This window comes from Felis catus, chromosome A3, assembly GCF_018350175.1.
Source record: "Felis catus isolate Fca126 chromosome A3, F.catus_Fca126_mat1.0, whole genome shotgun sequence".
Taxonomy (NCBI): Eukaryota; Metazoa; Chordata; class Mammalia; order Carnivora; family Felidae; genus Felis; species Felis catus.
Window position 1 is genome coordinate 18,853,322 of NC_058370.1, and position 24,547 is coordinate 18,877,868.

At 59.0% G+C, this 24,547-nt stretch overlaps 2 protein-coding genes across 5 annotated transcripts; one reads left to right on the forward strand and one right to left on the reverse strand.

The window, feature by feature from the left end:
- The first annotated feature begins 1,967 nt into the window (after positions 1–1,967).
- Positions 1,968–8,215, forward strand: EMILIN3 (elastin microfibril interfacer 3). The gene is given in 5 exon segments (XM_023251249.2): positions 1,968–2,203; positions 3,495–3,617; positions 4,767–4,990; positions 5,262–5,684; positions 5,687–8,215. Coding segments are annotated over 5 exon segments (2,262 nt in total). The 5' UTR covers positions 1,968–2,039; the 3' UTR covers positions 7,015–8,215.
- Positions 7,596–24,483, reverse strand: LPIN3 (lipin 3). Of its 4 annotated transcripts, none has more exons than XM_045053620.1 (21): positions 24,299–24,482; positions 20,594–20,746; positions 20,301–20,500; positions 18,996–19,091; positions 17,709–17,974; positions 17,419–17,502; positions 16,953–17,076; positions 16,452–16,794; positions 15,565–15,664; positions 15,275–15,426; positions 14,773–14,866; positions 14,605–14,674; positions 12,850–12,942; positions 12,731–12,774; positions 11,869–12,007; positions 10,769–10,917; positions 10,502–10,588; positions 9,866–10,018; positions 9,593–9,707; positions 9,404–9,507; positions 7,596–9,228 (listed from the first exon to the last, which is right to left on the reverse strand). In XM_045053620.1, exons 3-21 carry the CDS (start codon positions 20,490–20,492, stop codon positions 9,084–9,086), a joined length of 2,550 nt encoding a protein of 849 aa, XP_044909555.1. In that variant the 5' UTR covers positions 20,493–20,500; positions 20,594–20,746; positions 24,299–24,482; the 3' UTR covers positions 7,596–9,083. The 4 variants fall into 4 exon arrangements, with proteins under 4 accessions (XP_044909555.1, XP_006929810.1, XP_044909556.1 ...); XM_006929748.5 differs by having other exon boundaries at positions 20,301–20,519; XM_045053621.1 differs by having other exon boundaries at positions 17,419–17,499; positions 20,301–20,746; positions 24,299–24,483.
- Between the last annotated feature and the right edge of the window lie 64 nt (positions 24,484–24,547).

Here is a 24,547-nt window from a genome sequence, read left to right on the forward strand (position 1 = left end):
AACAGAGCTACCCAGGGGCCCCATCAAACTCTCTTCTGGCAAACTCTCTTCCTTAGCTTCCCTGTAAGTCCCACACAGCTATGGCCACAGCATGCCACGGGCTGTCCCTTCACCACCCCTCAGGGGCCCTGGAGTGCACTGAAGAGTATTCCCCCAAATTCTTGTCTACCTTGAACCTTAGAATGCGGCCTTGCTTGGAGAGAGGGTCTTTGCAGATGCAATTAGTTAAGATGAGGTCATACTGCATTAGACTGGGCCCTAAATTCAGTGACCAGTGTCCTTATAAGAAGAGGAGAGGACACAGAGACACAGAGAAAAAAGGCCCTGTAGAGACACAAGGGAGAGGAACATGTGAAGATAGCAGATGATGCAGTGAGTGATACACCTCCAAGCCCAGGAGTGCCTGGAGCCAGTGAGGCTGGAAGAGGCAGAGAATTCCTCCCTAGAGTCTGGAGGGACTGTGGCCTTGCTACACCTGATTTCACACTTCTAGCCTCCAGGATTGTGGGGGAGTAAATTTCTGTTGTTTCAAGCCACCAAGTTTGTGGCAATTTGTTACGGGGGCCCTAGGAATCAAAGAGACCAGGAAACTCCCGCCTGAAGGCTGGATCCCCCTGCACCTGTGTACCAAAGCCTAGGAGAGGGGACAGTTGGCCCATTTCGGTCAGGTATCTGCTTCCCCCACCAGGGACCCACATACTATGGCTGGGAATGGGCAGGGGGCATACATGTGACTCTCAGAGCTGTCCCCATTTTGCACCCTCATATCATCACTTTAATCAAAGGGCGTGGATTCACATCTCAGGTTGCAGGAAGGTCTCTCCCGGGATGCCTCAGAGTTCTATGCCTTCCACACACCTATCAGCTACTTGGGTAAAGACAGAAGGCTGCAGTCACCTGTGTGGATGAGACAGGCAGGAAGAAATGCCACCCTGCTGGATGACAGAAGCAGGATTCAAGAAGCTCTTTGCAGGTTAGAAGGCCATCGAGATGATGGTGAATGAGAATGACAGTAAAGGCCAGTTCTTGGGTTCCAAGGGACCATTGCACAAGGGGAATAAGGCGGAGCCTGCCTTAACAGCAGCGAGAAGGACCCAAAGGTTTTCTTTGACCGGTTGCGAATAGTAAACCAGTGCCGGGGTCCAGCTGGTTAAGAGCTTTAGTTGCACAAAGAGAAGCAGAGCATCCACTGCTGGACTGGAGAGGCGAGGGGTGTTTGGGTCTCCTTGCACCCCATACCTAAGAGAGAGGAAGCACGGACCCCACCAGGGAACCACAGGAACGACCTGGTCACCCACTGGGCTGCAGGGAGAGGTTAAGATGCCCCAGGTAGGGGCAGCACAGCTATCAGTTGTCCTGGCCACCTGGAGACGGAGACGGTGCAGAGTAGGCACAGCTAGCCAACAGGGACCTTCTGGAACCTATTCCAAGGAGGTGGCGGCGGAGATGTTGCTGGTGCGCCCCCAGACAGGGTCATCTCCGCTCCAGAACTGAGGCACGCAAGGGTTTTTAAGACCCGTGTGCCCCGCGTTTGGGCGCCGTTCCTGGAGGGAGGGGGCGGCCCGCGCCAGGGCGGGCCCCAGGGGTCCGGCTCTGCTTCCCTGTCTTGCACGCGGGCGACGGTGGTGGACGGGTGCGTTCGGGGGCCTCCCCAGGGCGCGACTGCCCGCGCCCCTGCCACCCCGGGGCTGCTCCCTTCTTAACCTCTCGCTTGCAGGCGGCCCCTCGGGCGTCAGCTCGGAGCCAGGGCGGGGGGCTGGCGGCGGAGAGGGGGCCGGCGGAGGCGAGCGACGCGGCCCCAAGTTTATGCTAATCCGCGCAGAGCCCGCCTCCCGCCTCCCCTCCGCGGCCCCAGCCGCGAGCAGCGCCGGCCACTCGGCGGGACGCAGCCGCTGCGCAGCGCCAGGCGGCCGGGCCAGCGAGCTCCGGGGGCCGCGGGCGGCGGCGGCGGGACCCGGGCGGGCGGGCGAGCGGCGGGGCGGCGGGCGGACGCCGGGCGGGGGCCCCGCGCGGGGCCAGGTGGAGAGCCGCGGGCCGCGATGGGCCGCCGCCTGCCGGTGTGGCTGTGCGCCGTCGCGGCGCTGCTCTCGGGGGCGCAGGCCAAGGGCACCCCGCTCCTCGCGCGGCCCGCGCCGCCCGGTGCCCCCCGCTACAGCCTCTACACGACGGGATGGCGCCCGCGGCTGCGCCCGGGGCCGCACAAGTAAGCGCGGGCCGCGGCCGGGCGGGAAGCGGGAGGGATGGGGCCCCGGCGGCGCTCCCACCTGCCCGGACCGCGCGCAGGAGAGGGGGGCTCCGGGCTCCCGAGGCCGAGCCCCTGCCCCGGCGGGCGCCCCCACGCTCCGGGAGGCTGCGGGGCTGGCGAAGAAAAATAAGCCGAGGGGGCCTGGCGCGGCGGCTGGGACCTGGCAGTGCCCGCGGAAACCTTTCCAGCGAAGTAACATTTTCCAGCTGCGCTGTGTGCAAACTCCCGGCGCAAGCGGACCAGGTGGAGGGAGCGGAGGGAGGACGGTGGACGCGAGGCATACGCGGGAATCCCCCACGCCCCCACCCGCGCCGCGCCCCCCTTCTCTCCCCTGCCCCGCCAGGTGGGAGATGGAGCCCAGCGCCCTGCAGCCCGCCCCCTCCGGCGGTTAGCCTGACCCCGGGCACCCCTTGGGAACCCCCAGCGTGTTTGGACCACAGAACTGATGGGGGCGCCTGGGTCCCAGGCCTGTGTTGTGGCTCCAGAGGCCAATAGCAGTGCACGGGTGGTTGGCTTAGCCAGGCAGCCACTCCCCACCCCTTGTAACCTGTGAGGCTGGCTCCTGCCTCACCCCTGCCTCAGCTTCTGGTCTTCAGTAGCCAGTGGCTTGGGAACTGGCCCCAGTCAGGTGAGTTAGGGGCTCTACCTGGGATGCTGGCTGAATTGTATTGTAGGAGAGTGCTCAGCCCATAGCTCAGTGGGCCTGGCACATCAGAGCTGGCTTCCTGGAGGAGGCAGTACCAGAAGTGATCAGAGACTGAGAAACCCGGAGCAAAGGCAGGGGCTAGAAACTACGAGGTGGCATGTATTTCCCCAGGAGTCAGGGAAGGAAGGAGGAGAAGTGTGGTCTCAAAGGCACAGAGGCACTAAGTTGAGATCTCAGAAGGATGGAATGCCAAGATAAGGAGCTGAGAGCCAGTGAAGGAGTTGGAGGAGGGTGAGAATACAGCAAGGCTCTTGTTGGGGAATCCAGGTAAGGAGGGCAGAGGCCAGACCACAGGAAAGGCAGCCCCTGGTTCACTACAGTGCTTACCCCAGTGACCAACCCACTGGGAAGTCTGGGATCTGACTGACCAGCAGTGGGTCCAGACCCCAGGCCAGGGCCCTGGCCTCCAGGAACAAAGAACAGAGACAGAAGAGAGATGGGAGTCTAGTCCCCTGGGGAGACCTACAGAGAGGGGGGGGGGGTCTAGGAGCCTCAGTGGGCCTGGCTCAGGCCAGATATTGCAAGGATGCTGTTCCCTTACAGGGCCCTCTGCGCCTACGTGGTGCACAGGAACGTGACCTGTATCCTACAGGAGGGAGCAGACAGCTATGTGAAGGCTGAGTACCGGCAGTGTGGATGGGGGCCCAAGTGCCCCGGGACAGTCATGTGAGTGCACCCCCGTGCCACCCACTCAGGACTGCTGGGCACAAGCCCCAGGCCTGCCTTCCCCCCAAGAGCGGCAGCCAGCTCCACAAGGGGCTGTACCTCCTTGGACTGCAAAGAGCCCATTACCCCAGCTCCCACACGGGCTGGCTAGGGGACGGGGGGCGGGGAGGAGACATAGGCAGGTTCAGGTTAGGGCCCACAGAGGGACCAAGGGAGGATTCCTAAAAGAGACACAGAACTAGGCAAGGAAGAATCCGCAGAGGCAAAGAGGGTTGGAGGTGAACAGAAAAGGCAGAGGCTCACACTGACAATGGTTGATGCCAAAGGGGCCCCAGGAAGACCCAAGAAGGGCTGTGGTGACTGTAGAAAAGGAAGGCCAAGGGTGAGGGGATGGAGGCCAGGTTGCCAGGGCCTGGGCCGGACAGGCAGGGTTGTGTGAGGATATGTAGGACGGTGCACAGGTGTGATGCACACAGGTCTATACTTGGAGAGGTTTAAGTGCGTGTCTGAAAACAAACCCACTTGCTCCAGTGTGTCAGTGGGTAGACAGGCACGTGGCTGAGCAGGCGAGGGAGGGGCCCTGGCGAGCCCTGCCCTGCACCCCTGGGCCTTCCCTTCTGTGCTCAGAATCCAAGGTGCCATCCACCAGCCTGGGTGGCCAGAGCTGAGTTCCCAGAACAGAGGAGCAGACAGAACTGAGGGGACAGATGGGAGCCGAGAGCAGCCCCTGCACACTGGGAAGGGCTGTGCACCCCGGCTCCAGGGCAGTACCCATCCCACCCCACCCCATGGGGGAGGGGTTGAGATTATGCCAGAATTCTTCCAGGTATCGCCAAAGCCAGAGTGGAATTTCTCATGGCAGCATGAGCTCAAGGGGATCCAAAATGGTCTTGGACTGGGGCTAAGTCCCTGCTAGTGTTCTCCCCAAGCAAACAGGATGGGATGGGACTTCACCTGCACCTGCTCCTTAACCCTTCTCTGAAGCCCTGAAAGGCCCGCCTCCACCCCAACTGCCCTGTCACAGAATACACAGAAAAGGGAGGCTTTGATGGTGGTGTAGAGGTGGGGAGATAATTAGATCTTATGCCAGGAGGCAGGAGCCTCAGCCCACAGGTACAGGGCAGCGCCCTCTCCCCCTGTCTGGCCCAGGTACCGCACAGTGCTCAGACCCAGATACAAGGTCGGCTACAAGACAGTGACGGACCTCACCTGGCGGTGCTGCCCTGGCCTCACTGGAGAAGGCTGCCCCGAGCACCTCACCGACCATGGGGCCTCCCCAGCCCAGCCAGAGCCTCAGCCTCAGATTCCCTCGGGGCAGCTGGGCCCAGGGCCCCAGCCCCCTTCTTCTAGCAGAGCGGTCCCCAGCCCCTATGGTGAGTCTGCCTGGAGGAGACCCTACCAGGTGATCAGGTTTTTTTGGAGCGGCGGGGAGGGGATTGAGCCAGGTAGGCTGAGCTCTGGCAGGGCTGGGGAGGGTGCATCTCATGCTGGGCTTGAGGGAGAGTTCCCAGAGCCCCTCCCAAAGCTGAGAGAGCTATGCCCAGTGGGAAGGTGCGCTTAGAACAGAAAATCTCTCAGGTGGCCTGGCCACAGAACAAGCTGAGGGAGGCAGGCCAGCGATGCCCCTGGGGTTCTCTCTTCCAGGAAGAAAAGGTCCAGGGCTGTTTGGTGAGCGGCTAGAACGCCTGGAGGGTGATGTCCAGCGCCTGGCACAAGCATATGGTACCCTCAGTGGCCTGGTGGCCAGCCATGAAGACTCCAACAGGATGACCAGTGGTCCCAGGGCTCCTGCCACCCCTGTGGGCTTCGGGATCGTCTCTGAGGGGTTTGTGAAGCCCAGAGACAGAGCTGGAGGGCCACTCACACCCCCCCTGGATGAGATCTTGAGCAAGGTGACAGAGGTGAGCAACACGCTCCGGACCAAGGTGCAGCTGCTGGACGAGGTGCACGGGCTGGCCCTGGGTCACGAGGCTCACCTACAGCGGCTGCGGGAGGCCCCTCCGTCTCCACTCACCTCCCTGACGCTTCTGGATGAGTACGTGGACCGACGGCTGCACCGACTCTGGGGAGCCTACTGGATGGCTTCGAACAGAAGCTGCAAGGTGTCCAGAGTTCCTGCGACCTGCGGGTGCAGGAGGTGCGGCAGCAGTGTGAGGAGGGTCAGGCAGCCAGCCAGAGGCTGCACCAGAGCCTGGATGGCCGGGAGCTGGCCCTGCGCCGGGAGCTGTCACAGCTCGGGTCGAGGCTGCAGGGGCTGAGCATGGCCGGAGGGGGCGGCTGCTGCGGCCGGCTGGCTTTGATCAGCGCCCGTGTGGACAACCTCGAGAGGAACCTACAGGCTGTCACTGAGGCCCAGAGGGGCCATGGCCCCCTCACCAGGGATGAGCTGGAGCGGCTCTCTGCTGCCATGCTCGAGGGGGGTGCGGACCGGCTGCTGGAGGGCCTGGAGACCCTCAATGGGACGGAAGGTGGAGCGAGAGGCTGCTGCCTGGGGGGGGAGGAGGGGGGATGGGACGTGGGCAGCTTCAGGACCCTGCTGGAAGAGCGAGTGCAGAGCCTAGAGGAGCGCCTGGTGACGCTGGCTGGGGAGCTGGGCCATGACAGCGACCCACCGGGCAGGTCGGCCCGGCCCCGGGTGCAGACGGAGCTGGCGGTGCTGGAACAGCGGCTGGTTTCACTGGAGTCCTCATGCACTCCCAGCACCACCTCGGCCATCCTGGACACCCTCGCGGCAGAGGTGAAGGCCTGGCAGAGCCGGAGCGAGGCCCTCCTACACCAGGTGGCCAGCCACGCGGCCCTGCTCCGGCAGCTCAACGGCACCGTGGCTGAGGTCCAGGAGCAGCTGGCAGAAGCAACGGGCAGCTCACTCCAAGGCGAGATCACCCTGCTCAAGGTCAATCTGAACTCTGTGAGCAAGTCGCTCACGGGCCTCAGCGACTCCGTCAGCCGGTATTCCGATGCCTTCCTGGAGGCCAACTCCTCCCTGGACGAGCGAGAGCGCAAGGTGGAGGCTGAGGTGCACGCCATCCAGGAACAGGTCAGCAGCCAGGGCTCTCGGCTTCAGGCTGGCCACAGGCAGGTCCTGAGCCTGCGGGGGGAGCTGGAGCGACTCAAGGCCGGGGTGGCCGATGTGGCGGGCGGGCTGAGCCGCTGCCAGCACACAGCCCAGGACCTGCGGCACGTGCTGGGCCGCTTCGACCAGAGGGTGGCGCAGGTGGAGGGTGCCTGCGGGAGGCTGGGCCTGCTGGCTGCCCACAGGGAGGGCCTGTGGGGCTACGTGGACCAGCTGAATCGCACACTGGCTCAGCATGCGCAGGACATCGCCCGCCTCCGGGATGACCTCCTGTACTGCCGGGCCCAGCTGGCCGAGCAGGCGCGGCCCCGGCAAGCTGACTAGGCAGGCCAGACAGGACCCGCCCCTGGACCCCGCTGACCCTGGGGATGTCCCTCCAGAGCCCAGCCTTGCCCAGCAGTGCCTCCCAGCCCCCCCTGGCCAGCATGGATGCCACTTCAGAGGCCACAGAAGGAATAGCCTTGGTCCAGCTCCATATGACTGTCCCAGCCACCAAAATCCACACTCAGTGCTGTACCAACTGGACAATTCAACATCGTGGTCGAGGCAAGGACATCATGCCTGAAGGCCAGGGTGGACCTAATTGACCTCACAATCCAGTCTGCAAATTGTCCCTCTTCAGACACACCAGGGTCAGCACCTGTACAAAGACCCGCAGGTCTGGTCACAGACAGTGACCTGTCCACATCTCCCTTTGTCCCCAGGCCATAGCCCCCAGCCTGTAGAGGCTTCTGGTTCCCTTGTCCCCTTGGCTTCTCTCCCTTGCTGTCTGGGCTCAGTTTCTGCAGGAAGATGGTGCCCACTGGCACTGTCCTCACACCCGGCAGCTTCGTGGATATGGTTTCTGAAACCAAGGACCAGAGGTTTCCACCGGCCCTGATCCTTGGGAGCAGAACAGAAACACAAAGACTCAGTTCTCTTTATTTCTTTTGACCCTCCCCTCAGGTGAGGGCTTAGGCAGCTGTAGATTCCCTGAGAAAAAGGACAGGGTCCAGGGTCTGTTTAGAGACCCCACCCCAATTTATCCTTTTCCTTTTCTTTCCCAAAAATGCTTCAGGGCCTCTGGTCCCCACACCCTCCCCTCCTTTCCATATGGGAGAATATCCTGCCCACCCCCCACCCACCCAGGTTAGAGCCTCTCTTCAGAGAATAGCCCTCATATATGTCATGGCCTGAATGAGGCCAGACTCTGAACAGGAGGCCACAGGAGAGGAAGGCCTCCAAGCCCTGTTTCCAGCATCCCGGCAAAACCCCAGCCTCTGCTGGATGTTCACTAAATGGTGAGAAATTCAGGTACGACACCATCACGGGACAACCTGAAAACACAGTGTTCATCCAGCCTGCAGAGTTCCCAGAGACCCTGATGCCCATCTCTGCTGAGGTTCCTGGCCTCAGTTCTCCCACAGCAGCCCAGGGCTTTCTGTGCTGTGTTGCAGGTCCCTATAGCCCTGCCTTCTGGTTTCTTCCTTCCACTGTGGTGCTGTTGGGGGGGGTGGGGCAGGCCTGGATTAAAGCTTTTAACCCATCTAAAGGTATTTTCTTCCCCAAGGACAGCAGGCTGGAAGGCTGCACTGCTGGGGAGCCAGCCCCACTTCCTAAAGTTCCTCATCCCCATACGAGCTTGCTCGGCAGCTCTGTGGGCACTGAGTTGACCAGCAAAGTCTAGGGAGGGTTGGCAGGTCACTGCCATTGGCCCTGGCAGGTTTGGGGGCTGTGTCCTTAGGGGAGGTACTCAGGGGAACAAGGGCAGCAGCTGAGTACCGGCCAGGCCAAGTGGGAGTCACACTCCCTCAGCCCTCGCACTGCCTGGGAATCCTCGTTCCTTGATGTCTGAGCATCCTGGCTTGGGGTGTGCTGAGATACCGGCGTGCCAGGGAGAGTGGTGAGGTCTGGCTCAAGAGCTGTGGGAAGGGGCCGGGGTTATGGAGGAATCGGGCTTCAGAGGCTATGATCCATGCTGTGCAGAGGGTACTCAACCCCTCCCCACTGCTGCCGCCAGCCATTTCCGTGCCTACAGGTCTCAAGCCTCCCGGGACCTCCCTCTTCTCCCTGTCCTATCAGGAGTTGGGACAACATACCAGGGTGACAGGGACAGAGATGTCAAGGGCATGGAGAATCCTGTGAGGGCCCAGGTGACAGTCATTTAATTGCTACAGGCCAGGGCTGTGCTGAGGCCTGGAGCAGCTGCCCCACACCTCCTGCAGCTCAGCTGGCAAAGGCAGGAGACAGGACAGGGAGGGGGGGGGGGGTCTCTGTGGCTACTAACCAGCCTTCAGCCCCCTCCTCCCGTTCAGTGGACTGGCCCCGTGGTACCCAGCTTCCGGTGTCCCGATCCCTGGGACACCCACTCCCTGGAACACCTGGCCAGGAAGGAGGGGGCAGCCGGGGCAGGGTCAGGCCAGGGCATCAAAGTCCACAGCAACCAGGGGCTCCCGCCAGTAGCAGAAGTTGCTGTATTCAGGGTGGGCCAGGTCTGTGCTGGGGCCACGGGCCACGGGCGGGAAGAGGAGCTCGACCACCTCGCCGAGCCGTTCGTACCTGTGGGCAGAACAGGGTCAGCGCCGAGACCCTGAGCTGCCACCAGGCCCCAGCCCCCATCATGTCGGGCAAACATTGCATCCTGCCTGGGAGCCCTGGGTGGAACTGGGGCCCAGGGAGAAGCTAGGGCATGGGGACTTGCGGCATGGGGGTGCATGGCAGGGTTGGGCCTCACGTGGATTTGTGGTTCTTCACGAGCTCCTGGATGAGCTCTCCCCGGGGGTTGACTGTGAAGATTCGAGACGTAGGTAGGCCCACCTGCCGGTAGGCGATGACATCCTGTGGGGGACAAAGGAGGGGCCTGTGGGCTGGGAGATAAGATAGGGAGAAGGTGGCCCTGCCCCTGGGGAGGTGACACACTCACGTTGGGCCTGTTCCCAAAGGCAGCATAGAAGGGCTGTCCGTGGGGCAGGAACAGCTGCTGGATATCACTCAGGCAGGCGATTTTGAACACCTCTGGTTTCTTCTCAATCACCTCCCTGGGGCAGCCAGGGCCATGAGCAGGAAGGGGAGCCAAGGCAGGGCAGCAATCGGAGGATGGCAGGGTCAGGTGCCGCGAGGTCTGACTCAACCGACACCCGAGCCTGCCCCCCCCCGCCCAAGAGCCTGTGGGCTTGTGTCCTATAGGGGTGGTTACCTGTGGAGGGCGGAGAAGAGGCTGCTGGGAGACAGCAGGAGGGGGCCCTCAGGGAGGCCGCAGCCCCGCTCGCTCACCCACTGCAGGTAGCCCTTGGTGAGGCCCGCCATGCCGATAGCCCGTGCCGAGCAGTACAGGAACTTGTACCCATTTCTGGGGTGGGGGACAGGAGAGGCACAGAGTCGTCAGAGACCAGCCATTCCCTGCCCCACCCTCTTGGCTTCGGCCAGCTCAGCTCAACCCCGGGGCTCTGGCCTTCAGACCCAGAGGCCTTTGCGGGGAGGAGACTTAGGAAGAACGGCTGACAGAGGTGGCCTCAGCTGCTGTCCCACATAGGAGGGGCACGGACAGCATCCTGAGGCCCAGGTGGAGTGGGATGAACAAAGGTTTGAGCAAGTCTGTAGGCTTCTCTACAGCACGAAGACCAGCAGTTAGACTCAGACGCCAGGAGACCGGTCTTTCACAGGAGAATGGGAGACCAGCCAGTAGGTTGCCGTGCTCCAGGGACATGCCTGGGGCTTATTCCCTCGTGGGCCCTCCTGGTCCCCAAGCCTGGCTTCCTGGGGCAAAGGCCATAGTGGCCTAAGACATCCTGTCATTCCCTCCCTAGGGCCCTTCCCCAGCCCAGGCACTCACAGGTGGATTTTGTGGTAGAGACTGGTGATGCCCTGGTGTGTCCAGTCTTTCCCTAGCTGGGGCAGAATGTGACCCAGAGCGTCCGACCTAGAGCCACAGAAGAAGGGTCACTCCGAGGCAGCCCCATGTAGCCCTCATGTGCCACAGCCCCCAGTGCCCAGGATGGTGCACTGCAGGTAGAGGGCCTTTCTTGATGTCCCCCTTCCCCCGGCACAGAGGAGGCCAGTCCCAGGCCCTCCCTCTCTCCCCTGGCCAACCAGGCCTCACTTGGTAATGGTCCCGTCGATGTCCGAGATGACCACCTTGTCGTCCCATTTCCACAGGTAGATGGTGGCCCTGCAGCGGCAGGTGCCCTGGTACTGGGTGGTCACACTGAAGACCACATCATTGGCACCTTCTTGCAGGTTCAGGCGCCGCTGGGGCCGGGCAAAGGGAGGAAGCTGTGATGTGCCCCAGCCTGGTGTGTCCCCCTTCCCCACCCCAAACCGTGCCCTGTGAACCCCACAGGCCTCTCATGCTCCTCTTCCTCCCAGCTCAGAGAACCTGCCTGAATTCATCAGAGACAGCCACACGCACACACGCACACACGCGCACACGGGCAGAGGGTAACCTTGGGCAGTTAGGCGGTACGAGGGTGCTGGCTGGGGTCTGCACCGGCAGGCACGGGAGCCCTAACCTCCCTTCCTGCCCCTTTAGGATGAAGCTCACAGACAAAGCCTGGCCCGTGGCTCCCACCCAGGTTTCTCAGGTCGGCCCTAAGGCTGGCATTGCTCCTGGTGGGGAGACACCCCACTCCATAGAAGGGACCTCCTGGGGATCCTCACAGGTACTTGTGACATCCCCCCAAAGAGAGATCTAGCCCTGTGCTTGGTCCCTAGGGCAGCTCCCAGCCATAGCCGGCGACCAAGGCTATTGGGCCCTGGCTGACCCCAAGGTGGGTGTCACACAGGGGTACCACACAGATGGTAGCTGCTCTGTACCAGGTTGGCCCTCCTGGGCCCCTCCCTGACAGAGCCACCCTCAGGGGCCAGTTACTGAGCTCAAAGGCAGGACTCAGGGGCAGGACTGCCAAAATCTGAGGGGCTGTTATCAGCCTTCGATTCCTTCAGAGTGGCCTCTAAGAGAGACCCACAACCCACCGCAGGTAGATATTTTAAGATGATGTAGAGAACACTTTTCCAATGAGGGCATCCAGCAAAGACCTGGGTTGGCACATGAAGAAGTGAGCCCCCTGACCCTGAAGGTATTCAAGCAGAGGCTCTTAGGGAGGCTGCCAAGAGGATGGATTCTGGGCTTTTAAATTCCTTGGAGCCTAATTATCTCAGCCCCACCCACCCCCACCTGGACACACCAACGCGCACACTCACGATCTGGCTGGAGGAGAGGCGGAGGGACTTCCTGTAGGTAGGAGGGTAGGCTGGAGGCGAGGGTGGCAGGGAGGGGACCTCGAGGATCACAGGGCTCTCTGGGGCGTCATCCTCACTACTCGGCACATCAGTCTTCGCCCTGCAGGCAGCCCGGCTCTCAGGCCTCTGTCATCCGCCAAGGCCCTGCACTCCCAGCAGATGCTTACCCCTTGGCCCAGGCCACAAGGAACCTGGGGCTTATCGCTGCCCCTCCAGAGACCACTCAGGGGATCAGAAACCTGTCCTTCTAGGTGCCACCCATTTGGAGAGGGGTAGCAGAATTAAGGGTGCAGGTTGGCAGTATATGCCCAGAAAGGGGCCAGGGCTCCCGGCCCTTAGTGCATGGCCAAGCTAGCCTTGGAGATGGTTACCTGAAAGACCCAGGTGTGCGTCTTAGAGTTTATTCCCAGTCCCACCTGCTTTGGCTTCAGCAGACCCGCCCCTGGTCATCACTCATACCCAAGCTGAGGTGTTGTGGTCACTTGTGAAGAAGGCAAGGTCAGCCGGCCCCTGGCAAAGAGGGGAAGGCCCCACCCCTCCCACCCTTCCTTAAGACAGTAATCCTTGTCTGGGCCAGGAGTCTGGGCACCCGTTCCAGCTCCACCAGTACCCAGCTGTGGAAATTTTGGTGCAGCTCTAGGCCTCAGTTTTCCCATGTGTGAAATGGGGCTATTTATCAAGAAAAAGAAAGGGTGTAGAAGCGACTGGGTAGTGACAAACAACCATCACTGGCGGAGGGCTGCTGGCGCCACCGCTGCCCCCACAGGGATCGTCCCCAGGCTCAGCTCCAGCTGCAGAGTGCCAGCTAAGAGATCCAACTCACCCCTGCTGCTCCCGGGCTGTGCTTTTCTCTGCCTGGGCACTGCGCTGTGGGAAGAACATACATCTAGTAAACCCCGCCTCCACACTGTGCCGACCACCCCCTTGACCATGATCACTCACCTCCTCGGCCGGGAAGTCCCTGCGTCGCCAGGAAAACCACCACCGTCCACCTTTCCGGGGCATCTTCTCCTTCTCCAGTTTGTCCACAGTGCTCTGTGGGCAGATAAAGGCCATGGCATTTTTTTTTCCTGCACCACCAAACCTACTTTTCATTGCCCTTGGGGACCCCATGAACCCAGAGTCTAGGGCTAACCCTAGAGCGAGGTGCTGTCAACATCTGGAGGCTGTGGAAGCATCCTCACCTCCATCCTTGGCTTCCAAACAGTGACTCATGTAGCTGAGCACAGGAGACCAAGGGCCATTCCTGCCAATCCCCACTCTACTCCAGCTCTGACCCCCTAGCTCTTGCCCAGGCTTGGCCTGGCCTCCAGATCCTATGGGCCAGTACTGCTACTAGAGTAGCTGAAGGCAGTGCTTTGACGTTTCTCAGGATCTAGTACTCTCTGCATGATGCCACCAAGTGACAGCTGCAAGAACAATCCATAGCCAGTACTCCCCTCAACCTCCAAGAACAACATAGGCAACCCCAAAGGTCAGTGACTCTATCCCATGGATGGCCCCCCTCTCTGTGTGACCACGATTGTCTGGTGGGAGAACATGACCTTGGGAAGATGCTCATTAGATGTGTGCTAGGTAGCCCCAGGGAGAGGCCAAGAGAGCCGGGGCCAAGACCCTCCCAGGAGACTTATCAGCTTCCTACAAACAGAATGGTGAACCCAAGTCAGGAGGACATGACCTGGAGGTGGGTCAGCCAGGGTACCCCCTTGAGCTGGAAACAGACTGGGGTTGTCTCCCAGAGGCCTCAGGTGGTGGGTCTGTCTGAGGACAGTGAGGAGAACCAAGCAGGAGAGTGGCCCTCCTCCTTCCCATAGGCTCTGGTCCTAGCTCAGACCCAGAGCCAGCCAAAGGGTGGAGCCGAGTGTCACGAAAGGGAGGCACCTGCTGTCAACATCTGGTTAGTGATGTTCTTGGGCAAGTCTAACTGATCTGGGAACCATGGGCCAGATTAGGGCAGGGCCCTGTACCACTCCCAGTGGCATAGGAGAGGCAGGGGCAGGTCAGAGAGTGGAAGTTCTGGGAGGGACTGAAGAGACTGGGTTCCTTCCCACCTCTGAGCATCACCACATGCTGTTCCCCTCCCCTTGTCTGCTTACAGATTACTCATCCTTCAGATCTCTACCCAGGAGGCACTCACTGAGCAAACTCCCACTTTAGCCTCTCAAAGCACCCCAGCCTCACTCCCAATACTCACGGTTGAATTTTACATTCATCTGGCTGAGTCTCTGACTACTGTCTTTCTGGGAGGGCATGACTGGCTCTGGCCTGTGCCTGGCACACAGTACGTGCTCAAAAAACACGCAGAGTAGGGGCTCAACAAATGCGTGCCAATAAAGCAAGCAAGTGCCCACAGTCCAGCCTGGAGACGTTGCCAGGGCAAGGTAAGGAGTGGGCCCTCTGTCTGCCAAGCCTCATCTCTTAGATCTAAAAGCCTCCTGTTGAAGGTTTTCATCCCCCTCTGGTTTGCCCTGAGCTCCTTTGGAGTACAGTGTCCCCTTGCCAGGATTCAGCCATGCCAGGAAGCCAGGGAAGGGTGGGGCTCTGTCCACACGTCATGGGGTGAGGCTTCGGGGGACTCAGTATCCCCTCTCAGAGTGGTCTTGTAGCCGGTCAGCCCCAGACCCATCTCTGCCCACTGTCCGCTTCTTGGCCATAACCCTCTACCCTCAGCAGGCCCGCTGGTGCTCTAACCATTACCTTGGGCAAGTTCTTCTGGAAGGCTTGCAGGGAGAGGATCATGGGGGCAGCCACAGCCCAGTTATAATGTCTGGAGAGACAGAAGGAGGAGTCAGGGCTGCAGCAGCCACAGGGTGGTGGCGGGCAGGGGGGCTCTGGCGCTGCCAGGGTCTCAGCCTTGGTACTCACTTCTCATTGATTTTCACCACCAGGTTCGGGTGCTCAAGGAGGCCAGGGTTTTGGACGAGGTCCTCGTAGGAGACTATGTGCTGGTTGAATTTCTCTGGGCACAGAGGCAGAGGGTAAGGAATGAGGCTGACACATTTGAACGGGACCATCAGGCCCCGTTCTACCATCTACACTCTATCATCAGGCCTCCTGCATTTTGGGTGTGATACTTAGCAGGGCTTCTCCCTACCTGTGGTTTTTGCATCTGCTGTGCCCACCCCAGGTATTTGCCATCCTGGATTCACAGGATAAGTCACAGCTTAGCCTTAAGTGTTTGCTTCACAGGGTCTTGGGAACGCCCTGCCCTCGCTGGCCGCATGGGGCTCCACAGGGCAGAGAACAGCAAGGCCTCAGCCTAGCCTCACACCATGGCCGCCCGCTACTCTGGGGGCCTCCCTGCCCTCCCCCGTCCCCTGGGCTCAGTGCCAATCCTTGGAAGGGTTCAGGCCATGGTCAGACATACCCCGGGAGATGTCCCGGCTGTCAGCTAGTCCACCACAGAGGGAAAGCACTATCATGTCCAAAGTGGGTTCTGGCTCCTGTTCAGGGTTGGGGTCCCCCAGAGGCTTCTGGCTGTTGGGTTCACTCCACCTTCTGGGCCCCAGTCCACAGTCACTGGGGGCAAAGAAGCCAATAGTGATGTAAATACAAGGAGGCTGTGAGGAGGGGCCCACCCCTCCAGGCCCTTGCTGGCCAACCCCTGGGCTCACCGGCCCCAATCCCAAGACACCCTGGAACCCAGAACGCAGGCACCTCTGGGGGAAGTAAAGGGCTGCATTCTCAGAATCCAGAGAGGGCAAGTCGTCCAGATAGATGTCACTGGGGCCCAGGTGCTGGCTTCTCTTCACGGAGCCTGAGGGCAGAGGGGACACCTATAGACTTGACATGTGCTTAGTAGCGTGAACAATGTGTCTGGTCTCTGAACGCCCTAAAGCAGCGCCGTCTGGTAGGACTTTTGGGGACGATAGAAATGTCTCGCGCCTACGGGTCCAATACGGTAACTGCTAGCCACATCCCTGTATTAGCACACTGAAAATGTGGTGTGACGGAGAAACAGAATTTTAAATGCGATTTAATTGTAATTAAATTTTACAGAGCCATAGATAGCCAGCAACTACTGATCTGGCGGTGAGTCCTAGTGCCTTCCCACACTCGTAGGATAAACCCCAGCTCCTGCGCCAAGGATCCAGCATCTGCTTCTTCCTTCCCCACCCCCGCCTTGCTCAAGACACACCAGCTGCCTCCGTTCCTGGCCGCACAGCCTCCCTCCCACTTCATGGCCTTGACACATGCTCTTTCCTCTGCCTAGAATTCTCTTCCCTTGATCCTTATTTGGCTGGGTCTTTATTGTTGGAGTCTCCGCTCACGCATCACCCACTCAGAGACGCCTTCCCCGACCACATGATTTAAACAGCCTCTGTCCCAACCAATGATTCTGTCCTGCGTCACCCACGTCGTGCTCTTCCTGTTCACACATGCTTTGTCTATCTGCCTCGCTGGGCTGTGAGCCCATGAGCACCGGTGCCAAGCACAGTGCCTGGCACACAGTAGGTGCTCAAAACATGCTTGAAGTACCAGAGTCCAGCCAGTGGGTAACATGAGGCCAGGAAAAGCCTGGGAGAGGTCCAGCCATTACTCACCTTTCCTGCTAGAGACCCCCTCGGGCTGCCTGGTGGGAAGTGGGCCCTCCAGGGCGGCCCAGCTCCATGATTTCGAGGGAGGAGGGAGGCCTGGATCCCTTCGGCTCTGAGTCTTGGTTTTCTTTCTCTCAGGGGTGGGGAGAGGGGGACCCACCAGAGCAGGAGGCTCCGTGTCAGTAGGAGGAAGGTCAGCACCAGCCCCTGTCTGCAGGATTAGGGGCCCCGAAGGGTCCACACCAGCCACAGGAGCAGAGGGGGTGCCGGGCTCTCCCTGCAGAGGTGGAGCTGCCCTGACACCACCATCAGCGATCTTCGAGCACTCGGGCCATTCTGCTTTGGCCACCTTCAATCAAACAAATGGGGGCGGGGGGTGTAAACCAGTGCAGGCCCTGCCTCCCACACCCCAAAAGGCCTTGGGGGTCCCGGGTATCAGTCACTCCACTTCTGACCCACAGGGACCGCAGAAAGGCAGGCTCGGGAGGCTGACACGGAGGAACTCACCTTGGGCAGCCTCCCCCAGGCCCACTGTATGTGGGACTCAGCTCGCAGGGGGCGGGGCTCAGGGGTCCGCAGCTCCAGCTCTGAGTCGCTCTTTGGGGATGTCATTAGCACACCCGGCAAGAGGCTGCCAGAAACAACAACTTAGAGACCCTCGAGCCAGCCTAACGCCCACCGCTGCCCACCCCAGCCTGGGGAAAAAAAAATATTTGTGATACGTATTCATGCCTATGTTTGGATCCAGAATGTATAAATATATGAAAACTCCTACAAACCAACAATAATGAGGCAGTCTAGTAAAAAAAAAAAAAATGGGCAAAGACTTGAATAAATGCTTAACAAAGGAGATTCAGAAATGGCTGATGAACACATTCAATGTGTTCTGTATCATTCATTAGGAAAATGTAAATGAAAGCCACTCTCAGACCTTGGCCTTGAGTCCCTGCCTGCAGGCCTCCTAGACTCTCACCTGGCCTGGGGGCACCACTCGCCATCAGAGTAGGGGTAGAAGTCTTTGGCTTGCGGTGAGGACTCCCCTTCGGATTCGACACTGCTGAGGGGTCACAAGGAAATAAATGGTCACTGACAAGAACAGGGTACCCACGGAAGGGCATGGGAGCCTGGGTGTCAGGGGTTTGGGGAGGTAAAGCCCAGAGAAATCAAGGCCCTTGCCCAGGGTCACATAGCATCAGCAAAGGAAAAGGTGCCTGAACCCTGGTTGGTATCCCCACACCCTTGGCCACCCTGGTCCCCACACACCCTGGGGGCTCCAGCCTTGGCTTTTCCAGTAGAGACAGTTCACTCTCAGCGCCTGTCTCCAGCTCCTCAGAACTGGAATTGGCTGCCACCGTGTCCTCCTTCCGCCTGGGTTTCCTCCTGCGACGCCTCTTCTTCCGCCCCGTGGAGGCCACCCCCTCAATGATGGCTTCAGGCTCACTGTCTGTGCTCAGCTGGGAGTCTGAGGGGAACCCAGACAGGCCCCCACAAGGGATGGGTGATGTGCATAGGCGGGGAGGCACGTGTTCCTGTGGAGCAGACCAGGGGCTATAGCCTGGGGGGCCACCCTCACCACTCAATCATTCTGAGCCCTGCCTGAGTCCCAAGGCCCTGGAGTGAGCTCCTTTGGGGTCAGGAAAACAGGCATGGAGGCTGGCCAGAGGCAGCAGCAGCAAGGCCTTGCAAACACCACTGGCATCCGAGCTCCCTGACAGAGACAGAGAGCAGCCCCAATCCCAGGGGTTGCATGTACCCCAGGAAGTTCATGGCAGGCCAGGTGCTACATGGACCACACTGTCCAGCTAGAAACCTGGACACTGGCTACTCATTCTCTGACCACACCTGCTTTTCCTTTAAGACTCAGCCAGGCATCACCTCCTCCAGGAAGTTTACCCTGACTACCCCCAGCCCATTCCAACTCCCTTCATTATAATGACTACGTAGTTCCATCATCTGTTGTTTATATATCTGTCTCCTAGGCTAGTCTGGGAAGCTTCTTTGGAGACAGGGATCACCCCTCATCCGAGTCCACTGCACAGTGTCCGGCATAGAGTAGGGGCTCAGCTGAAGTTTGTGAAGCTCAAACTGTTTAAACACCTCCGCTGGCTTGTGTTGGGCTCTGTCCCCCTTCTGCAAACACGCCTCTGCTCAGCTCTCACCCACACACTTCTATGTTCTAACTGCATCGAGCCAGCACCAGATCCAGAACCACGCATCTCATGCTCACCAGCCCCCCAGCCAGTTCCTCAGCACTCCCTTCCTTTCCAAGCTTCCCTGGGAAGCCCTCCTTTCCACCCTCCAGGGGCCCAGCTCAGGCGTCCTCTTCTGAGAAACCTCCCTCAACTTTCCCCGGGAAGGAAATCAACCTTTGCTGCCCCCCTCCCAATTCTGCCCAGGCTCCAACAGCATGCCTCGAGTGCCAGCCCTAACCAGTCCCCCTGCATCAGGCTCTTGCTGCTGGGGTATTCCCAGGGGTAGGGTCGGTGACCGGTCCCAAGGGCCCAGCCAGAGGGGGCACTAGTGAAGGTGCAGGTGCCACGAGGCACTTACATCATCGCTCTCCAGCTCCTGGACAAAGAAGGCCTCCCCGCTGTCTCCCAGCTTCATGTGCAAGTCCACGGGCTCCCCGTTGATCTCAATGTCTACCTGTAACGAGGCATGATAGCACACAGTCCCCACCATTGTCCCTTACCCCCACCTTCTAGTCTACTGTCCTGCCTGCCTCCATGGAGCACTGCACTCGCTGGAACTTCAGCCCCACCCCACCCCAGACGCTGGCTGCTCCCCACCCTGAGGGTCTCTGCTCAAGTTCCCCTTCTCAGAGAGGCTGTGCTGAACTCTCCATGCCCCTCCCCCACCATTTCCCCGTCCTCTGGGCTTTGTTGCACATATAACCGTCTCAGTATTCTTGTGTCTGCCGTGGTTTCTAACTCTTCTCTCTGCCACACCCCATTAGAACAAGTCATGACCCATCCTGTTGCTGCTGCTGCTGTTTCCCCAACCCCCAGGATAGTGCCAGAGCACTTGCTGACTACATACACGTACCATAGTCCGAATGACCATTTTCTAAGCGCTGAATGGAGAGTTTTATCGGGACTCTCCCATTTAACCTTCCAGCAACCCTGTGCAGTAGCTCCTATCACTACCCCTACATTATAGATGAGGAAACTGAGGCTCGGGGGTGTTAAGTAATATACTGGGAAGTGGCCGAGGGAGGCTGTCTGTGAGCCAGGAAGGCTCAGTCCACAACCCAAGCTCTTAACCACCTCGCTACCTACTGTCCCCTACAAGCTTACACTTTTCTGTTAGGATTCTGACAAGTCCCCAGTGGCTCCAATGCAAAAGGGATTTGGACCCACCAAACCTCTTTTCATACTCCCGACCTCAGTGCTAACTAAAAATCTGTCACGTTCGCCGGGGCCCAGAGAACACAGCACAGCTTTCCTAAGAGAGAGGAGCTAACCTTTGAGTGCCACCCTCGACAGTGTCATCAGCTCCTATGTCATGCTCCAAAATCACCCCTCCAGCACCAGGTAGAGCAGAGTGTGTTCATTTGCACGGGTGAAAAGACTTACCAAGAAAACCCATGTAAGTTCTCAGTGAGCTAGAGCCAGGTGTGATGGTCCCAGTACCAGGGACTGCCCCACTGTGCTGCCTCCACAGGAAAACGGGAACCCTCTTGGACCCAAATCCCCAGACTGACCCAAAACTTTCAAAGAAAATGCGAAAGAACGGAGGTTTGTCCCGTGGACAGATCCCCACCTGAGGGAGGCCTCGGTCCTCTCCTGGGGCCACAGTGGCTGTCCTGGCTTTAAGAGCCCACCCTACAGTGGCCCCTGGCCGGCCAGCACTCACCACCTTCTCTCGAGACCGCAGGACACCCAGCTTGCCGAAACGCACGTGGAAGGGCGAACATCGGAAGGAGCCGTCCACCTGCTTCACCACCAGCACGTCGATGCCACCACTCAGTGTGGCCGGGTTCAGGCCCCGGTATATCTCCTTCACTGTCCCAAACACCGTCTCTGCCAGCTGCCCCACGTAGTTCATGGCTGGTGCTGGCAAAGGGAGGGGGTACTGGGGCAAAGGTCAGGTCCACCTCCCTCTGCAGGGAGTCTCTGCAGCCTGACCCCCCAGGTCCCCAGACTTACAGTGCGTTGCCCTCGGAGTGCCTTTGCAGATGGGCAACAGTTGTGGGACGGGAGGTATGTCTGTAAGTGTGGGCTCTAGTCTTGGCTTGCCCACCACCTGCTTGTGAGACCCTTGGGCAGCTGCCTTCCTTCTCCAAGTGCCAATCTCCACATCTGTCAAATGAGAGCACCAGGTAAGGCGATCTGGGGAGGCTTGCGTCTCGAAATGCCATGAGTAATGATAATGACCATGGTTTTCAGTGGTAGGGCTCATTTCAACTTCACAACAACCTGCGAGGCTGGCCAAGCGGGTGTCATTACTGCTGTTTACAGACAAGCCACCTGAGGCTCAGAGGTGGAGTGATTTGTCCAGGACCTCACAACTAGTAAGGAGAGGAGCCAGGACTCAAACCCAGGCCTGTTTGGCTGCAGAACCCTCAGTGTGAACCACTGGGTTGGCCCAACTGTGGGAATAGGGGGAGGCAGCCTCGTGATATATCAGGCCGAGGGCCCTGCTGGGTAATGGGTGACAGCCCTAAAGACTGATATCTTCCCAGGAAGTAAGGAGGAGAGAGTCTTTGTTCTTCCATCTGGGAAATGGGTTCATCTGTCTTGCTGCCTCCTGGTGTTAGGAGTTGGAAGGGGCCTTGCTGGGCCATCAGGGCTGACTTGTGGAGAACCAGAGGTAGGGTGCAGCAGGTACCTAAGGCTCTGCCCAGCTCTATTCCTGGGGTCAGAGGCTTGAAGGAGGGCATCCCCTATAGCTGGGGTAGAGTAAGCTCTCAATTTATGGCCTCAAGTACCAAACTCCTTCCCAGTTTCCCTGGAACGGGTCCACAGTCTGATCCCAGTGTCTCTAGGCCATGGGTATCAAGCCTGACCCCCATTTCTGAGACCCTCATTCAGCTGGTCAGGCCCTGAGACCCACATTCAGGCCTTGGGCTCGTCCCTGAACCCATCAAAGCTGCCCCTCCTTCCCCTAGCCAGACCGGTCCCTCCAGCTTTCCCACACCAGGCAGAGCTGGGTAAGCCAGAAGCAGAAGGCTGTGGCAGCCGTGGAGAAGAGCCAGGGCCATAATGAGAGCTGCTTCCACGCTGGCATGGTGCCCGCCCTGCCAGCATCAGCTCATTGCCCCTTCCCTGCTGGCCAGGTCAGTGGCCTAGTGCCCTTCTGGCTGCCAGGATCCAGGCCATCCCACCTCCACAGGGCACTCCCATCTCTCAGACCCTGCATCAGAACCCCTGGCGGATGACCTGCCATGCAAGACCACTCCTCAAAGAAGTTAAGTGACTTATCCAAACTCTATTCAGCTAACAGCCTATAGATGGGGGGAAGGGAGTAATGATTTGTGTCCTGGTTTCCTGACTCCATACCATGGTTCCTTCCACTCCACAGTCCTCAAACCACAGCCACAGCTGTCTGCAGGGGGTGCAGCCCCGCCCCAGCCCACCTCTGCACAACCCTGCAATGCCTTGCCACTCAAAATGTGGCTCATGGCCCAACAGCGTCAGCATCACCGGGGGGGGCGGGGTGCTTGTTAGAAACGCAGAGCTTCACAAACATAAGATACAATTAGAATTGCTAAAATGAAAACCCGGGATAAAATGAAGATTTTTGATCCCAAAAATGGCACTCAAATTTAATAAATATTTTATCTGCAAAGCACCTACTATGTGCTAGGTGAAAATTCCCACTTTGGTTCCTCCCTACCACATCAAATTCTGTGAATAAAAGGTCTAGGAAGACAGACAAGGACAGACATGTGATGGGCAGGGCTCTAGGCCACTATGCCCAAGAAAAGCAGAGAGGACTTCAGAAGTTTCCAGGAACAAGGCAGCAAGCATGGGAGGGGCAGACTAGGAGTGGGGCAAAGGTCTGCCCAGGTGGAGGCTCAGGCCTGAGCTATCTGTCCTGCTAGGGGCAAAGGAGCTGAGCTGGAGAAATAATGACAGGTCCAGCTTACCTATCACAGAGTTTCTCAACTTCAGCACGACTGCCATTAGAGCCTGAATAATTCTTTGCTTTGGGGGGATTGTAGGATGTTTAGCAACACTCCTGGTCTCTACCCACAGATACTAGTATCACCCCACCTCCAGTTGTGACAACCGAATTGTCTCCAAACATTGTCACACGTCCTCTGGGGAACAGAATTGCCCCTGGTAGAGAGCCACTGATGTAGGAGAAAGAGCTTAACAGCAGAGATGGCACCCAAGGGGCACTGGGTCCTACTCTGATCCTGCCACAGGGTATCCTCACGCAAGTGACTTGCTAGCCTGTTTCCCCTTTATGAAACAAGACCTCAATTTTTCAAACCCTTCTCAGCCAACAATTCATTCCTCCCACTGTCCACCCCCCCACACACACACACAGATGCCCCCCGCATTTGTCTGCTCAGCATTTGGGGGGACTCCTGTGAGCCAAGCCCTACACCCATCTCTGAAGGCATCTCCGTTCCCCCAGGACCCAGCTCTGCCTCCTTGGTCTTCTCCATATGAAGAGCTCTGCTCAGCTCCCTTATACCTCCCTTCACCCCAAACTAGTATGTCTATAATCAAACACTTCACTTCCCCCCAGGGACCCAGGCCAGCTGAATTCCTCTCAGGACTTATGCGAGTCCCTTCCTCCCGAGCCCTCTGAATTCTATTCCCCAATCTCCTGCTCCTCCTGCTGTCCTTGGTCAAGGCTTTACTACCAGATGCCCAGATCCTGGGTGGCAACAGGACGTTGTGGGTAAGGTACCAGACTGTTTGGGTTCTAATTCTCTCCCTGACATTTACTAGCTGCGACCTTAGGCAAATCACTTCACTTCTCCGAGCTTTGGTTTCAGCCTCTGAAATGGGCATAAGGGACGTGTGAGTAATTAATGAGATAATTCAGGTAAAGCACTAGCATGCAATAAATGCCCATATGTGTCACCTATCAACAGTAGTATCTTTTCTGGCATCATGACAGCCCCAGTCACCAGGCTGGTCCTTAGGGCACACTACAGGTCAGACTCCAATGCCCTGCCCTGCCCTGCCCATCCTTGAGAGGTTAGACTTCTTTACATAGCATTCGAGGCCCTGCATGTTGGTGGCCCACCAATTGCAAAGTGAGCAGGTGGGCTCTGGGCAGGCTTCGCAGGATGCCCAAGCTTCAGAGTCCACTCTGGGAACACCCACAGGCCTCCCAGGCCAGCACACAACTCCACCACAGGGAAGCCAGAACGAACTGCCCTGGGGCTGAGCTCTCGGCCTTTCTAGACTCCCAGATTTGGGAAGGGTTGGGAGACAGCTCTTCACCCAGGACCAGAAGAAGCAGAAGGATAAGTGTTCCTTTAGTCCTAGAAGGGAAAAAGCTGCACCCCTGGATCCCCAACAGCCTTCACAGCTACGCCAGCTGACTCGCCCAGTCTGCAGGCACGGGACACTCAGTACCAGAGAGGGTGGGCGATCTCCCCAAGGTCACACAGTCAGGCTGGGGTGGAGCTGCGCCAGCCTCCTCTGAGAGGTTTTGGCATCTTATCTCCTGATCCCACATTCTGGATGTCCGGGGTCCCGCAACGGCTGGGCCAGGGAGACAGACGAAGTTGAGAGCGGCTCCTCCACGCCTGAGCTACCCTCTGAAGACTGGAGATGGACTCAGGCCCGCGGACAGGAAGGAACGAGGGTCAGATGGCACGACAGAAGGGCGGGGCAGGGCAGGGGTGGGGGGGTACTTCTTCTCAGGCCGGGGTCAGGCCCTACCTGGGGAGCTGCCCACTGGACCTCCGGGACCCCGAACTGCAGTCTCTGCCCGAGTGCACAGGGTAAGTGTCTTCGGCCCCCGCACTCAGTTGGAGCTTCCGTCTCCTCTAGGACCGGGTGAGATCCCGGCTCCGCCCCTTCCACGAGCCAAGGCCAGTGTCTGCAGGCCCCAGTTCGTCCAGGCTCCACCCCGCAAAAAGACCCCGCCTCCGCCCAGTCCCCACGCCCAAGGGCGCCCTTTCACCTATA

What these genes read in the sequence shown, in the direction of transcription:
- LPIN3 (XM_045053620.1), bottom strand. Translation starts at nt 20,492, where the DNA reads ATGAACTACGTGGGGCAGCTGGCAGAGACGGTGTTTGGGACAGTGAAG. An exon ending in GTGGTGAAAATCAATGAGAA is followed by an intron (nt 14,675 to 14,772) that starts GTGAGTACCAAG and finishes CTGTCTCTCCAG; the next exon opens with ACATTATAACTGGGCTGTGG. An exon ending in TCCAGAAGAACTTGCCCAAG is followed by an intron (nt 12,943 to 14,604) that starts GTAATGGTTAGA and finishes ATCTGCCCACAG; the next exon opens with AGCACTGTGGACAAACTGGA.